The sequence below is a fragment of the Zeus faber genome (genome assembly GCF_960531495.2).
Source record: "Zeus faber genome assembly, chromosome: 17".
Taxonomy (NCBI): Eukaryota; Metazoa; Chordata; class Actinopteri; order Zeiformes; family Zeidae; genus Zeus; species Zeus faber.
In genome coordinates this window covers 9,356,274-9,371,606 of record NC_137204.1, presented here as the reverse complement: position 1 = coordinate 9,371,606, position 15,333 = coordinate 9,356,274, and the positions used below count along the sequence as shown (strand labels likewise).

The following is a 15,333-nucleotide window of genomic DNA, read 5'->3' as shown; positions in this document are numbered from 1 at the left end:
TCTTCTTCTTCTCATAGGTAGCGTCTAAAAAAGTATTTGCCATCGCTTAGGGAGTCTGTTCCATCATTGAAAAGAAACTGGGCTGATCAAAATAATTGGGTGTTCAGTGAAATAACGGTTTATTTTTTTATGGTATTTTATTTGGGTGGTTTAGGGTAGATAACTCGGGGCCACACTCCGCCGTAGCAGGCGGCGGTAATGCTGGCTGCCACTTCTGCCATTAAACGGAGGAAAGAATAAAAAAAATAAAATAAAATAAAAGAAGAAGAAGAAGAGGACTTCCGGTTCCCGTGTCCCGGTGACGTCACAATCACGTGGCGTCCGTAATTCGATACGAAGGCCCCAGCGGAGCGTCGCAAACAGTGCGCGTCACAGGGCGAAAGGAGCCCGGATCAGCGCCTGGTGCCCGTCTCCGCTCGGCTGGGAGTCGCGTACGAGTGGATCTGAATTCGTTCAACCCGCCGACCTCTGCAATGGCGTCGCCCCTGGAGATGACCGAGATGTACGACAACGCGCTGCTGGGCATCCTGCAGCACGTCGGCAACGTCCAAGACTTCCTGCAGGTCTACTTCGGCTTCCTGTACCGCAAGACGGACTTCTACCGCCTGCTGACCCGCCCCGACGACCACATCGGATTCCCCGCCGGCGTCGCAGAGAGGATGGTCCTTAAGGTGACTCCGTGTCCGGCGTGTAGCTTTCAAGCTAGCGCCCCAACTGGACGTGCTGCTGTCTGCAAAAACAAATGAAATAGAATAAGAAGTGAAAGGAAAATACATTTTAATCGCCAAATATACACAAATAGCCGAAAATATAAGGCAGAAATAGTGAGATATATCAAAATATACAAATGCTATTCTACGCACAGGATAAGTTATGGGTACACATCTAAGCGTCTTTGGGGAAAAATAGCCCTGTAGTTATTATTATTATGATGTATTTATTTTGACGTAACAAGACCTAATCTAACGGTCACCCTACAAAATGGATTAATCTATTTTTATTGGGCGCTACATACATCTGGATCACGAATGAAAGGAGAAAACTACACCTTGGGTCTTGTGATATTGTGTATCACAATCTGGAATCTAGGTAAAGAATGGTGCATTTCTGAATGATTGTCATATAAAGCTCAACAGTTTGAAAAAATAATTAAAAAATTGCCAAACTTCCTAAAAAAACAACCAAAATTGCATGTATAACTAATACACAGTAAGCTATTTGACTCACAGGATAAGTTAAAGTGTGTGTGTGTGTGTGTGTGATAAAAATCTTTTGACTTTTCAGACCTTTAAGTGCTTCGAACGGATGGCGGACCAGGACAGAGAGAGGCGCCTGAAAGAGGTGCAGCAGAGAGGGGAGGCTGCCACTGCTCCTCCCCCAGTGCAGGAACTGGAAATCAAGTCTGAGCCACAGGACGGCTCAGTACTACAACAACAACAACAACAGCAGCAGCAGAACACAGAAGGAGCCGCAGTCGACAGCTGTCCATCAGGGGTCGCAGAGTCCACCGACTCTGCAGCCTCCGGTCCTCACCCTCCTGGAAGCGGACCCGCCCCCCTGCCTCAGAGCGGCGCGGCTGAGGCGGCCGGCGGCAACTCGGCAAAAGCGTGAGTAGTCAGTCACATGGCGTGCGTGTGGCGAGAAGAAATGTTTCACAATAACTTAAAAAATAAAACGTGTACTATAGTTAGTGGCAGGCGACGGAATCTTCAACAAACGCAACATAAAACTGAAAAACTTGACCAAAAAAAACAAAAAACAACAGCTCATCACCCAGCGGGCTCAGTTCCCTTCATTCCTACGTTCAAAAGAATCGGATTGTTGGCTAACGACCCAACACTACCTGGTGCGAATTGAGAAGTTCGTAACAAAAAGGGACACAGCCATCCCGGGGGGTTGTTTTCCGCCTGGACACCTTGATTGATTGCCCTCTTCACAAAAACATTTCTATGAAGTTTTATCTTGCGTTTCCAATGAAAAGGCTGCGTAGCCATGGCAGTTGAAAAAGAATAGACATCTCTCGCAAAAGTAGAGAAATGCTTTGCGGAACAGTAACAGTGGCTTCAATAGGAAGCGTGGACTTATTGCACAAATCCACGCTTCTGGTTGTTGTATAAATGTTGTATTTTAATACATATGTTTGTGTACGTCATCCATCTCAGGAGTCAGGAACAGCGGCAGGCCGATCCTGACAGTTACAACGGAGCAGTGAGGGAGAACTACAGCTGGTCTCAGGACTACTCGGACGTGGAAGTCCGTGTATTTGTTCCGAAAACGGTTGTCAAAGGTAGACAGGTAAAAAATAAAATAAAATCTAGCGTTCACTCAGTGTTTTGCTTCCCCTTAAAGCGAACCTATTATGCTCCTTTTCAACAAGTTAATGAGCTATTCTCTGACATGCCTCTAAAGCCATCGTGTTCCTGACGCTCTGTTTAAGTGGCAGAAGCTACCCTCCTGAGGCCCCTAGTTCTGTGAGCCAATGGGGTTTGAGCTTTACTCCAGGCTCCGTTGTATTTTTAGTCTTACGTACTTGTCAATTCCCATCGTCTGCAGTTTCTTCTGTCCGTGAAGCTACTGCAGACGATGGAAATGCAAGTATTAAAAAAATAGTATTAATTCCTCTTTTACAAGATACGTGCTGGTCTGTAAGCCAACAGAGCACTTCCCAGTGGCGCTTGTTATTATCCAGCCAGGAAGTTACTCAGATGGGGGGCGGTTCTACTTCTACTGAGGCACCAAGTGACGTAGGAGGGGGATCGCAAATCTGAACGACTTGTTTCAGCACATGTTTTCTGAAACTGACAGCTCACAAAAACTGACTGGGTTGTCTTATTTCAGAGTGTGTGTTCGTAGGTCCATCTGAGACCCAAATGTATGTGCATAAGCACTGAAAATGTGAGTTTTTCACAATAGGTCCCCTTCAAAATCACTGCTGTTTTATGGGATAATTATTATTATTATTATTTTTTTTTTCCCCTTCATTTTTTTTCTGTTGGCTGTCATCAGGTGTTTGTCAGCCTGCAGACGAACACCGTGCACGTGTGTCTGAGAGAGGGCGGAGAAGAGAAAGTGCTCATGACCGGAGAACTCATGCACAAGATCAACACCGAGAACTCCCTCTGGAGCCTGGAGCCTGGACTCTGCGTAGTCGTACGTACTCCAAGCGAATTTTCCTAATTTCTCTAATACCGTTTACAGTACCGTTAACGTTGGAAATCATCAATACCAGGTCTTTAATAATTAAGCCCCGGGGCCTGTTTACCAGGTCTCAGTACCCAATGTCCAGGCCTCACAAGCAGTGCGGCTGCTGCTTCACCCAGAAAGCACTGCTGCAGGCGGCACAGCACCAAGAGTTAGTTAGTAACAGTTAGTGTTCAAAGTGCGGTAACTCTGACGATAATCAAATTATATGCTTTACAACGCTTCAATGGGAAATACCATGTTACAGACTTCGCTTTATATCCAAGGGCTTCCTAATTGGGCCCCCAGAGATGTCAGGCGCTCTGCAGCAAAAATAAAATATGTAATTGTTTCTATGTTTTTAATATTGCATTTAGTGTAAACAGGCTTGTTTGTCTTAATAACTCGCTCAGTGTTAATGAAAAGGTTTATGGTGAAAATTCCATGAAATACATTTTTATGAAGATTATTTTGTGCTCCTGCTCTCAATAATCAAATCATAGTATGGCTATAGCTCAATTTACTGCTTTTTAAATAGAAAAGTATTTCTTTAGCGGCAGGTTTGAGTAAATTTAAGAATTGCGATTCGGCGCACCAATGTCATGCGATTAATGCAGCACAAATGCAACCATCTCATTAGACACGGTGAGTTCAAACGACGCCAGTGCCAACGTATTGTTTGATGGACTCTGTGATTCTGGCGTGTAGTGATTGTATACGAAATCTTCCGTCATATTTAAATCTTTTAAATCATCCGCCATTAGAAATGTATCCTATAGCAAAGAAATATCGATATTTGAAATAGCTGGGGTTACGCACGCTTTTAGACCTAAAATTGTGGTTGTGAGCAAAACTTGGTTAGGAACCCCTGCGCTACTGCAGCTCATCCGTTGCTTTGTGTTGTCTTTTTGAAGCTATCGTTAAATAAATGCGGGGAGATCTGGTGGAACGCTGTGCTGAAGGGCGAGGAGCAAATCGATATCAACCAGATCAACCGCGAGCGCTCCATGGCGACGGTCGACGACGAGGAGCACGCTGTCCTGGACAGGCTCACCTTCGACTACCATCAGAAACTACAGGGGAAGCCGCAGAGCCATGAAATGGTGAGCTTGATGGGTTCTTTTTTTTTTTTTTTTTCGGGGGGTTTGTTTTTAGGTTTCTTCTTGCGGCTGCTCTCGTTAGGGGTCGCCACAGTGGATCATCTGCCTCCATTTTTAGGTTTATTTTTCCAATTGAATACAGACCTACCCACCTTGGCACATTTTGTGTACCAACTACGCAACTCTTTGTCAAAATACGCAGGTTCGAAATGCCAGCTGAAACTATGCAATAACAAAAATATATTGGATTTTAATTAAATAGATCAATCAATCAATACAAAACAATACCATACATTTATTGGGTATTTAAACTACATCCCTCGGATTGGACCAGATGCTATGATCTGTGGTTCTGTATCCCCTCCCTCTCACTCAACATCCTCTGATACGCAGTGCACTGAGTGGTACTTTATTATCCATCGAGGTGTAACGCTGCATTTCTGAGGTAAAAGGGGAAAGCGGGAGCGTTATAATAAAGCAAAAAAATTTGACTGTAATTTAACATATAAAACGTGAGATTACACCGATTGATCGGCCATGACCAGATTTGCCCGGTTTTTACCGGCCGATCAGTGGCGGATATAATTTCAGATTCTGTGCCGGTTAAATTTATACAAAGATACTGTGCTCATGTACTTGTAAAAATGCAATGTAATGTAACGTAGTTGTGTAGTTGACGCTTAAAAAAGAGAGCTAAAGAAAGAAAATGTTGGCTGTTCGGGGGTACTTCAAGGTAAGGGAAGTAGATTGTATAAATTATTTATTTATCGCCTGACAATATTCTAACATTGTGCAGACTGCGTTTCTACGGCTGTCAGAGTGGAGCTCTGCTTGTGATAAAAAGTTTGACTCTTTGAGACTCGGTTCTTGACGACTCCCTCAGTACAACAAGTTGTTTAATGTGATTCACTTCGTTTAACGCACGGTGAGGGAAGGGGGACTTCTTGTGAACGACAGTGAGGAGGGTCGGCAATTTAATTTGTTTATTTTTTGTAATGATCGCAATTTATTTGCGAAATAACATATAAATATAATATAAATGTATATTTGCACTTGAAGTTTGAACTGGACATTTCCATGTTAGTCATATGTTGTCCTACTAAAATTCAGTGAGAATTACAGGTTGAATTATACTGAAACTTGGTGACAGTCCCATATTCCGTTTTATTGTCAATCAGGGACATGTTCAAGTATCGTGTTCTATTATTGTTCCATAGTGAACAATGAACAAAAATAAAATCAGCAATCTAACTATTGTGGTCACTGAAAATTGAAGCCGTTTTCGTATGTGTAGCTGTCCAATCACATGAGTGTGATCAGATCACATGATGTATTTGTCATTGATGTACAGCAGATCAGAAATCGGAATCAGAAGATCAGACTTATTCAGGAATCGGCCAAGAGAATAACAATCTGTTCTGTCTAGTTGGTAAACATGTTGGGTATACTGTATATAGTTAGCCATAGTTGCTCGCGTACAATGTAATTAGCGTCAGTATGAGGCGGCTTCGATGTGAATAACTGATGGAGTCATTTAGCTGCAGTAACTGAAAACACCACGGAGACTACCTGTTACACTATTGTGGTGCTCAAAATATTTTCCCAAGGTTGGCAGGTCTGATAGTGTCTACTGCAAGGTTTATTTTTTGTTAATTGTGTCTTCTCTTATTCTTTTCTCCTTTTTTATTTTTTTTTATTTTTTATGTTTTTTTTTAAATTTAGGCTTATTTTGGGTTTATGTTTAATACATATCATTAGGTTTATTATTCATTACCAAATCGTTATTGTTTATCTTTAGGTTGGTTTTTCAGGTTTATTGTGAGGTTTTTTTATGGTTTACTTCTTAGGTTTAGGTTTATCTATAGTACATTGCCCGTTGCCAGGTCAGTTTTTTATGTTTTTGCTACTTTTATGTTTATATTTATTGGTAATCAACAGGTTTATTGTATATTCCATATTTTATTTTACTTGACTTTACTGTTGATTGTTAGATTTATTGTATATCTTTACACTTTTCCATTGGTCTTGTTAACTTCTGTGTTTATCATACATAGACATGTCTGTTTACTTTTTATTTTATTGTTGTTGTTTTTTGCCAATTTCTAGGTTTATATTTAATCTTTTGTTTATCTTCAGGTACATTTTCTTAGTTATTGTTTAGGTTTATGGACATTGCCAGTTTTTCAACTTTGAGGTTTTGTGTGTATTGCCACTTATTTTCTCTATTTTGATTCTGTTTCCTTATTGTTATGGCCTGTTTGAATCTGTCTTGTCTTGCCTCCGCAGAAGGTGCATGAGATGTTGAAGAAGGGATGGGATGCCGAAGGGTCGCCGTTCAGGGGGCAGCAGTTCGACCCCTCCATGTTCGACATTCAGCCCAGCGCCGTGCAGTTCTAACACCGACCACACCAAAAACGGCGGCTGTATTTATTTTTTACAAACGATCACAGGACTGCGTCGGATCGTGCGACGGGAGACAAAAAAAAAAAAAATACAACATTTTATGGGAGCGGTGTCCGACAGATAGGGTCAGTTATACAGACTTACCTGCAGAGCGGTCAACAGGTAGAGAAGGTGTGAAGGAGGTTGCTATTTACATTAAAAAGAAGAAAAGTATGCCTGTTCTTTTACTGTTTTGCTGTTTAACTCCAGTGCCTGCCTTTTTAAAACTGTCCCACTGACTGATTCTATGCGATATTTGTGTTCCCCCTATAGTTTTATTTTATTTCTTGCCGTTTTCCCCTGAAAGTCCCCCCCCCCCCCCCCCCCCCATGAAAAAATAAAAAAAGAATGAACAAATTGAATTATTTTCAATTAGCCACTGAAAATGCCACTTAACAAAAAAGTAGGTCTTTTGATATGTATTAAGCCTCACAATATATAAAAGCCTACTTCATTTAATTTCTTTAATTTTCTCACGCCCCCTTTCAATTCCTCAGCGCTCCACTGGGGGTGGGATACCACTGGTGTATCGTTTTCCCTTGAATGTCTGGAAAACTAATGTTAATAAACTAAGGTTTTGTAGAACATATATATGGCGATTGTGTGTTTGGAGGAGTGTTTTGTTTCCTGTTCTTCCATCACTTATGCAAGCCAAGTCGCCAAAAAAAATGTAGTCCGTCTCTCGTCTATTAAGTCTGCACTTGCAATAATTAGTAGCAATAATCTCACATACGGCTGAGTAGTGTTTCCTCAAAATCTTCCTGATGAATATCAAAATAAAATATGAGCAGCAATTAGGTGGTTGCACAACAGTCTGGCAATTTGAACAAGTCAACTTATTTTCTTAGGAATTGGGCATTTATTAAGCGAGCCTGATGGTAGCCATGTACAGTCTGACATTTGCATGTAGTGTCAAGACAGACATGACTGAAATTGACAAACCTCATAGAGGAATTCTCAAATGTGGTCTGAGAATACTTGTGAGGAAGGGTTAATTGTATCAGTTTTACACTATGACAAACAGTTCATAACGTCCACTGGTTTGCAGAGTACAAAATATTCATCTTAGATGGCTTTACATCCTCAGAAATAACGCAAGTATGAAGTACCGCATATACATTTCTGATACGTTTCTCAACAATAGTATTTTCAAGTAACACCAGTATGAAGCACAACAGAAGTACAGTGCAAATGAACGAACACTTGAACAATTGCAGTCACACCTGGATCATATTTTTTAAACTATTTTTTTCTTCATTTGACACATGACTTTAGATGGTGTTTGATTGCTAAACTTGTGAAATATTATTCGCCTGCCCATGCTGTTTCCCTTTAACTGTTATTGTTATAATAATAATAATTATTATTATTATTACTTAATATTATTGGGGTTCCATCCATGGGGTTCAAAATCTGAATAACAATAATATAATTATTGTCAATCAGATTTTCATTATTTTTCTTTTCAAATTTCACCGGACGTAGTCAAGCGTTTGCGCATCGCCCACGCGCCAAGGTTCTAAAACTTACGGTCGGTTGAGTAGGACGCCTCGTGACGTCATCATCCAATTTGACATATATGTGCAGGCTGCGGCTACGAACGCGCGTCAGCGCCGTGCGAGGTGCGCGGAGTGGACTCCCATCGCAAAATGTGTGTGTGTGTGTGTGTGTGTGTGTCGCCTTACCTGCTTGAACTCAGCGGGACTTTTCATTTGATTGTTTATGCCCTTCTTGTCAATAAACGGATTCTGTTTTCGCATCCAACCCGGTGCCGCGCGCCCCCTTATCTTGCGTCACCCGAGCCTGCCATAACATCCAGGCTGTAGTGGTCGAAAAGAGTAAAAAGCATTCCGTGTTTGTGTCCTCACACATGGAGTTTGTTTGGCGCTCCAGATCGCCGGGTCAGAATCGCGTCCATTTGATTCGAGTCCCAAATGTCGAAACAACTGACCAAACGTCTCTGGGGGGGACATGCAGTGTCTCGAACCGGTTGCGTGGAGTCGTGTTGTTGGGAACCTCCACACGGAGTGATTTCACATCCACGGACACCGTGAGGCAGGACCCGGTGGAATACAGGTACGAAACAGCCACCATCTAACTCTGAGGATAAAGCGGTAAAGAACACGCGTGTCGTTGTAGGAGTAATGCTCCGCGTTCACGTACTTCTTACGTCACGTTGCGTTCATCGGAAACTCAGAAAATGTAACTCGTTTTAGTAGTAATGCCGATAATGCTGATACAGACTGATGCTACGTTCCGTGGGAACTCGAACGTTGGTATTGGCGCAATTTGATTCGTTTCAGTAGCGGGGCGCTTTGTGACGTCATCGCCCCCCCCCCCCCCCCCCCGTTATACAGTATAGGTTCCAAGCTTTGTGTCGGTGAAGTCATTGGCGTCCATCGGCTTGCGCCCTTTGGTCTGCAGAGCGTTTGCGACGCGCAGTCGGACAACCGAGCCGAAGTTTTGAGAACCTTTGGAGGACGGTGACTAATATTACCGAAGTTGAACAAGTCGTAAAAACGGAACATGAAGGTGAATAACTTGACTTCCCGACTGTTTTGCCGAACCGTTCAGTAAAACAAGTATCTGACGTGTTGTCGTGACTCCTCCAAAAATGACCACTCCGCTCTATTTCGCAACAAACAAACAAACAAACAAACAAACACTTTTTTTTTTTTTTTTTTAACCTTTGATTCAAATATGTTCAACCGGTCTAACATTCGACACTGAATAATTGGTAAATTTGGAATTGGCGTTGACGTAAAACAATGTGTTTTGGAAGGTCATGGAACCTTGGAAAACGAATACCTACCCAACGCGACTAAATCGGACCCTGTGTATTGCTGCCTGCAGCTATATTTACAATAATAATAATAATAATAATAATAATAATAATAATAATAATATTAATTAATCAAAAAAAAAATCTTTTCTTTTGAGATTTGGGGTTTTTAAAACCCATTGCTTTAAACGAAGGTTCCTGTCACGCCACCCGCGAGGGCGGGAAAGGGTTTGAGCGCGTCCAGTGTGATCACGTGACTCGCAGCCAGTCCGTCATTGGTGGAATTGGGCCGTAACGACTGACATCCGCGCTCGGCGCCTCAGGGGCGTCGATCTGAAATTAGGAGCGAAGGTTCGCACGTCAACGTGGAAGCAGACGACAGGTCGGCACCGGGGACTCGTCTGGATGCGTGCTTTAATTATGCCTTTCGTTCGCCAATCATCCGGGAAATTGGCGTGTCAGCAACATCTTACATATAAATAGGCGATAATAATAATAATAATAATAATAATAATAATAATAATAATATAGCATTGGAATAAAAATAAAAGAAGGAAACGGCAATCTATGGGAAATGTGAAAATATACAATAAAACCTAACGGCTGACTGTACGCTATAAAATAGGACAATAAACACTCAATCTAATGACGACCAACAAAAAGTACAACCGAATAAAAACAGAAAAATAATAACAAAATAAACAATAAAACGGAGGAAAAATAAAATTACCTCCAAAAAAAACCAACAACCCCAAAAACATATTCATTGAACAGCAGAGACGCATATATCGTGTATACACAGCATAGTAAGTTCCAGCATCTTCGCCCATCTCTTCATGACATGTACGTACACATCTTTTCCCCGTCCTGAATAGATGGCCATGAACCGTCACGTTACGTCACAAGACCAGGATCTCCAGTGTGTCTCCGTTGTTGTTCAAGGTCCCCTGGCTGCCGGAGGAGCGTGCATCGCCGGGAGGAGTTGGAGGAGGTGGGCGGAGATTGAGGTTCCTCTCCTCCGCTGCAAGACCATCTATATTCGGGGGAAGGTTGGTTGCCACCAAAATCGACCCGAGGAAAATGGCAACGACTACTTGCACACGTTTTACGGACGAATATCAGCTCTATGAAGAACTTGGGAAGTAAGTCGTTGTATTATTCTTCTTCTTCTCGTTTCGGATGATGTAGGAAACGGGGGCAGGGGGCGGGGGGGGGGGGGGGGGGGGGGGATCTGCAATAGTATGGATGATGGATGAACTCCTTCATCCTTCAACACATCACAGCTTTCATTCCATGATCAAGAGCCGCTCTTGAACAACTTGTGTTGATGTTAAATGTTGATGCCATTGAACACTGAACACAGCCAGGCTTCTGGGAATCCTTTGGGTGAGGTGCAGATGTCCTCGATGCTCCTCTGTGTCCATCATCCAGTGATGGGGCTCATGGGGGTTACATTTAAATTAAGGTCCAGAGCAGAGGTGTCAGGGTTTCTGCTCATTATTATTGTTATTATTATTATTATTATTATTATTATTATTATTATTATTATTAATAATGTATTTATTTATTTGTCTATTCATCTATTTATTATTATTATTATTATTATTATTATTTTTATTATTGTTTGCCCTTCATTATACAAAACATCTGAGGAAGGAGGAATACCTGCTATGGTTGATCTGATGCTGCTGATGCTGGTAAACGACATAGGATGGAGGATGGCGGGGGTGGGGATGCTATTGGGTTTCAGTGGAATTCCTCCAGAGAGGAGATCGCCCAGAAAGCCTTAAATGTCGTCCCGAGCACCTTACAGCTTCGTAGCCCGCCACTGGTTGCTGCGTGGGCAGAAAGGACCACTCTTTGCAGCAGTGGTTTCCATTTATTTTAAAACCCTCAAGAACACTGTGATTCTTTTTCTTTTTTTTTTTACTTTCACAGAGAAACATAAACATAAGAGGTGAATCAGAGACAATAAAAGTTAAAGTGGAGTCTCAGCGGTGTAATAACAGTAACTGTTCATTTTCTACGGGTGTGCATAAGAGAGAGAGCGGGAGAGAGAGAGCGGGAGAGAGAGGGAGAGAGAGTGAGAGAGTGCAGTCGGGAGTTTGAATGGTATAGAGGTAGAGCAGTGTTTTAGGAAGTCAGCACATGTCTGAGAAATGGAGAGAAAGCAAAAAGAGGCAAGGCGCTCATCCATTTCCCATTAAAGCTATAATCTGGCATTAAGTACGAGGTGTTTTTGTGACCTTGAGGTCCCACTGACAGGACCGTCCGAGTTTTCCTCCCTATACCTTCCCCATCCCACAGCAATCCAATCGGTTATTCATGTTGATTGTATGGACCAAAAAAGAGGGGTACACAGGAAGAGAGAAAAATGGCTTCTGGTTTGGAATTCGTCAGGGTGGAGTCCATGCAGGGCAACGTTAAGGGGAGTTACTGTAAGGTCACTGACAGCGGGGATGCTGACCAAGCTGATGTGACAGCTAAACCCGTGTCCCTCTTGCTGTGTCTCCTGTGTTTTTTTTTTTTTTGTTGTGTCCCAGGGGAGCCTTTTCAGTGGTGCGCCGCTGTGTCAAACTCTGCATTGGCCAGGAGTACGCGGCCAAAATCATCAACACCAAGAAGCTCTCGGCAAGAGGTGAGAGGAATTGCCCAAAATTTGACTATGTGAAAAGCAAGACCAAGGGCCGTGTTTAGCAAGCGTTGGATTTTTTGGCGTGTGAAGGCAAATGCTTAAAGGAGGGCGTGGGGATGAACGTGAGAAGATCCGTCTGTCGATCTGAAGATACCACCATGATAAGCCTTTGGTAAAGGCTTTTCAAAAACCTAGAGCCCAGGGCGGAGAATGGAGATTCTCCAATTTAGGGAGTTGGTCGGATCATATTTTTGAGCCACTCCACCAGTGTAGGGCCGCCACAAATCAGCCATTTATGCGCTGGAGAGAGACAGAGTGAGAAAGAGAGTTCCATTTGATCAAGTGACTCAGCAGGATGTGCAGTCGAACCCGTGCCAACCCCTCTAAGTCTACGGTCGGCCGGGATGGTTCGAAAGAACAATATATCTCAAGGACCGTGGTACAGCCTATGGTGTTTTCCATAGGAAGGAACCCCCTCCCCTCCCCTCAGGTCTTGTCTCTCTGCAGTAGTTGTTAAAGGGGCAACCAGGGTTGTAGGTCCTTGCAACTGCTCCTTCTCCATCTCACACATCAAATATCCACTTTTATTATTTTAGACCATTAATTAGTAATGATAATTGATGATAATGAGAATTGCTTTTTTTCCCGTTGTCCTGTAGACCACCAGAAGTTGGAGAGGGAGGCCAGAATTTGCAGATTGCTAAAGCACTCAAACATTGGTAAGACGGGCTGGCTTTGTAAAAATTAAAATCTATATTTCTTTGTGTCGTCGTGTCGTTGATTTCCTTCTACTCTTTCTTAACAAAAATTTGTTTATTTTCTTTGTCTTTTTTAACTTATTTGTTTTGTGTCGCTCTGGCCATGGCAATCTTAATATCTCTCTCTCTCTCTCCTCTCTCTCGCTCTCTCTCTTATATTTCTTCTTTCAAGTTCGTCTCCATGACAGCATTTCGGAGGAGGGCTTCCACTATCTCTTATTTGACCTGTGAGTTTCTCCGTTCCCTCTCCTCCTCCTCCTTTCCTCTTCCTTTCTTCCGCTCCATCATCCATCCTCCATCCTCCATAGTCTCTCTTGCCTTCTCCATCGCTTCCTCGATTACATAACGCTCCAACCTCCTTTGCGGCCCCGCTGCATTCTGGCTTCCTGACAGGCACACACCCACCCACCCACACATGCACACACACACGCACGCACGCACGCACGCACGCACGCACGCACGCACACACACACACACACACACACACACACACACACACACACACACACACACACACACACACACATACATACATACACACACTCACACACAGCCTCCTCGCAAAGGAGTCAGTTTCCATAGCAACCCAGGCAGAGAGAATCCTGCAGCCAGGGTTTCCCCTGATGAGGACTTCCCCCTCCTGCGTCTTTCTGTGTGTGTGTGTGTGTGTGTGTGTGTGTGTGGGTGTGTGTGTGTGTGCGTGTGTGTCCTCACTGCAGGAATGTGTGTGAGTGCACATTGTGTTTTTATTATTTTTTAACTGATGCATCTGCAATTTTCAGGGTTACGGGCGGAGAGTTGTTTGAGGATATTGTGGCTCGAGAATACTATAGTGAAGCGGACGCCAGGTAACTATGAGACAAATTCCCATATCCGTCCCTGTATACGCCATAACCACCACCACCACCACAACCTCCTTCTCTTGCCCCCCCCCCCTCCTCCTCCTCCTCCGCATCCACAGTCCTCCTGGCCTATTTTCCGAAGCGTGCAAAGGAAAGCCGAATTGTCGTTGGGACATGCACATAACGATGAAACATAACCACATGGCGGAAAAAAAATACCTGTGCACTTTCTCGTCAAATAAATCATTATTGTAAATGATGGATGGCCTATATATACATCAAATAGGCGGTCAAATGTGAATGAATGTGTGTTTGAATGCAAAAACGAAGTAAAGATGGCTGGCATCATAGTATAGTATAAACCAGGCTGAGAGCCCCGAGTGTATTGTCTTCCACATAGTGCTTACGGTATGTAAACAGATAGCTTCGACACTCAAGCGTTGATAATGCTTCTGTACATTTGGTCTTTGGAAGTAAATTGATTAATAACAGGGTAGTAATGGTCTTCAATGACTAATTTACATTTTTTGTTTTTAATATTCAAGGGAACTTCAAACGGGAGAATCTTTTTAAATTGTATTTCTGAGACTGTGATTTTCTAGCCATTGCCCCATCCCATGATGTACACGTACTGTCTTTGTCATATCAGGCAAGGCATGTTCTCCCCGTGTTCACCTGCACATTAGAGATAGGGTTGGGGTTAGACGCTCCTGCCAATGCCCCTGAGCAAAGCCATCAGGCAAGATCTGGAGTTGGTCGGTCCCCACTGCTCCCAGATACGTAAGGTACTGGGATGGTTCAAATGCAGAGAACTCATTTCCCACAGAGGGATTAATAAAGTATACACAAAATAAATTACATACATCGCCATTGTCAGTGCATCGGCAATATGTGCCCGTGTTGTTTATTAATTGTTTTTCTTTATTATCCGCTTTGATCTTCTCTTGGATATTGCTTGATGTTGATAATAACAAAAACAACCTTGTGGTAAATCACAGGCTGATGTTATCTTACGTAAGCTTACTTTACACTGAATACGGCAAACAACAAGAACAAACCGTTAGTCCATTAATTTCTGTGGAGAGTCGTAATTTTTGTTTGAAAACCAAACCTCGTAATTTCGGAATGTCGATGCTCCGGGATGCGTTAAAAGTTTTCAACTCGTGCGACAAGTTTCGGTCTGACCCTACACAATATAAAGGGACTTTTTTTGAACTCTCATTCATGTAAAATAGTAAATGTCCAGCTCATAAAAACTACCTGCAGTTGTATAGGAAAAAAACAAGCTCTCCAATTTTCCCTGACATGCTTTGTGACTCGAAATCTAGATGGCCACTAAGAGGGAGGTGATCGGACTGTGGAATGCGGATACGCAATCGGTGTGAACCAGGGTTTAGACTCTAGAGTATGGCAGGGTCTTCTTATATCACTTCGCAGTGCAGCTGCTTCTCATTACACTACTGATTCTCCTATATGTCCAGGTATAAATTAGGTCCCAAAAGCAAACGAAACTGGCACGCAAGATCCCTCTTGTTGTTGTATTTTTCTCTTCTGTTTATAAGTCAAAGTGTTGAGTCATGCATTATCCCCTCAT

The 15,333-nt window shown here is 42.8% G+C and overlaps 2 protein-coding genes across 14 annotated transcripts in view; both read left to right on the top strand.

Moving 5' to 3' along the window:
* Positions 1 to 332: 332 nt before the first annotated feature.
* nudcd3 (NudC domain containing 3) lies at positions 333 to 7,048 on the top strand. The gene is made up of 6 exons (XM_080018018.1): positions 333 to 671; positions 1,285 to 1,607; positions 2,163 to 2,295; positions 3,007 to 3,150; positions 4,095 to 4,283; positions 6,567 to 7,048. Exons 1-6 carry the CDS (start codon positions 474 to 476, stop codon positions 6,675 to 6,677), a joined length of 1,098 nt encoding a protein of 365 aa, XP_079874144.1. The 5' UTR covers positions 333 to 473; the 3' UTR covers positions 6,678 to 7,048.
* A 3,536-nt stretch (positions 7,049 to 10,584) lies between these two features.
* Positions 10,585 to 15,333, top strand: part of camk2b2 (calcium/calmodulin-dependent protein kinase (CaM kinase) II beta 2) — a gene marked incomplete at both ends in the record, with an annotated part of 21,843 nt that continues 17,094 nt past the window's right edge. For all 13 annotated transcript variants that reach the window (XM_080018094.1, XM_080018088.1, XM_080018085.1 and 10 more), the window contains 5 exons: positions 10,585 to 10,646; positions 12,048 to 12,142; positions 12,799 to 12,858; positions 13,070 to 13,124; positions 13,680 to 13,745. In XM_080018094.1, the coding sequence (XP_079874220.1) occupies positions 10,585 to 10,646; positions 12,048 to 12,142; positions 12,799 to 12,858; positions 13,070 to 13,124; positions 13,680 to 13,745 (338 nt within the window). The remainder of the gene's footprint in view (positions 10,647 to 12,047; positions 12,143 to 12,798; positions 12,859 to 13,069; positions 13,125 to 13,679; positions 13,746 to 15,333) is intronic.

Bases quoted from the DNA above. Each gene is read 5' to 3' on its own strand.
- nudcd3 (XM_080018018.1), top strand. From the start codon at position 474: ATGGCGTCGCCCCTGGAGATGACCGAGATGTACGACAACGCGCTGCTG. The intron at 672-1,284 runs GTGACTCCGTGT...TTGACTTTTCAG, and splicing joins CAGAGAGGATGGTCCTTAAG to ACCTTTAAGTGCTTCGAACG. The intron at 3,151-4,094 runs GTACGTACTCCA...GTCTTTTTGAAG, and splicing joins AGCCTGGACTCTGCGTAGTC to CTATCGTTAAATAAATGCGG.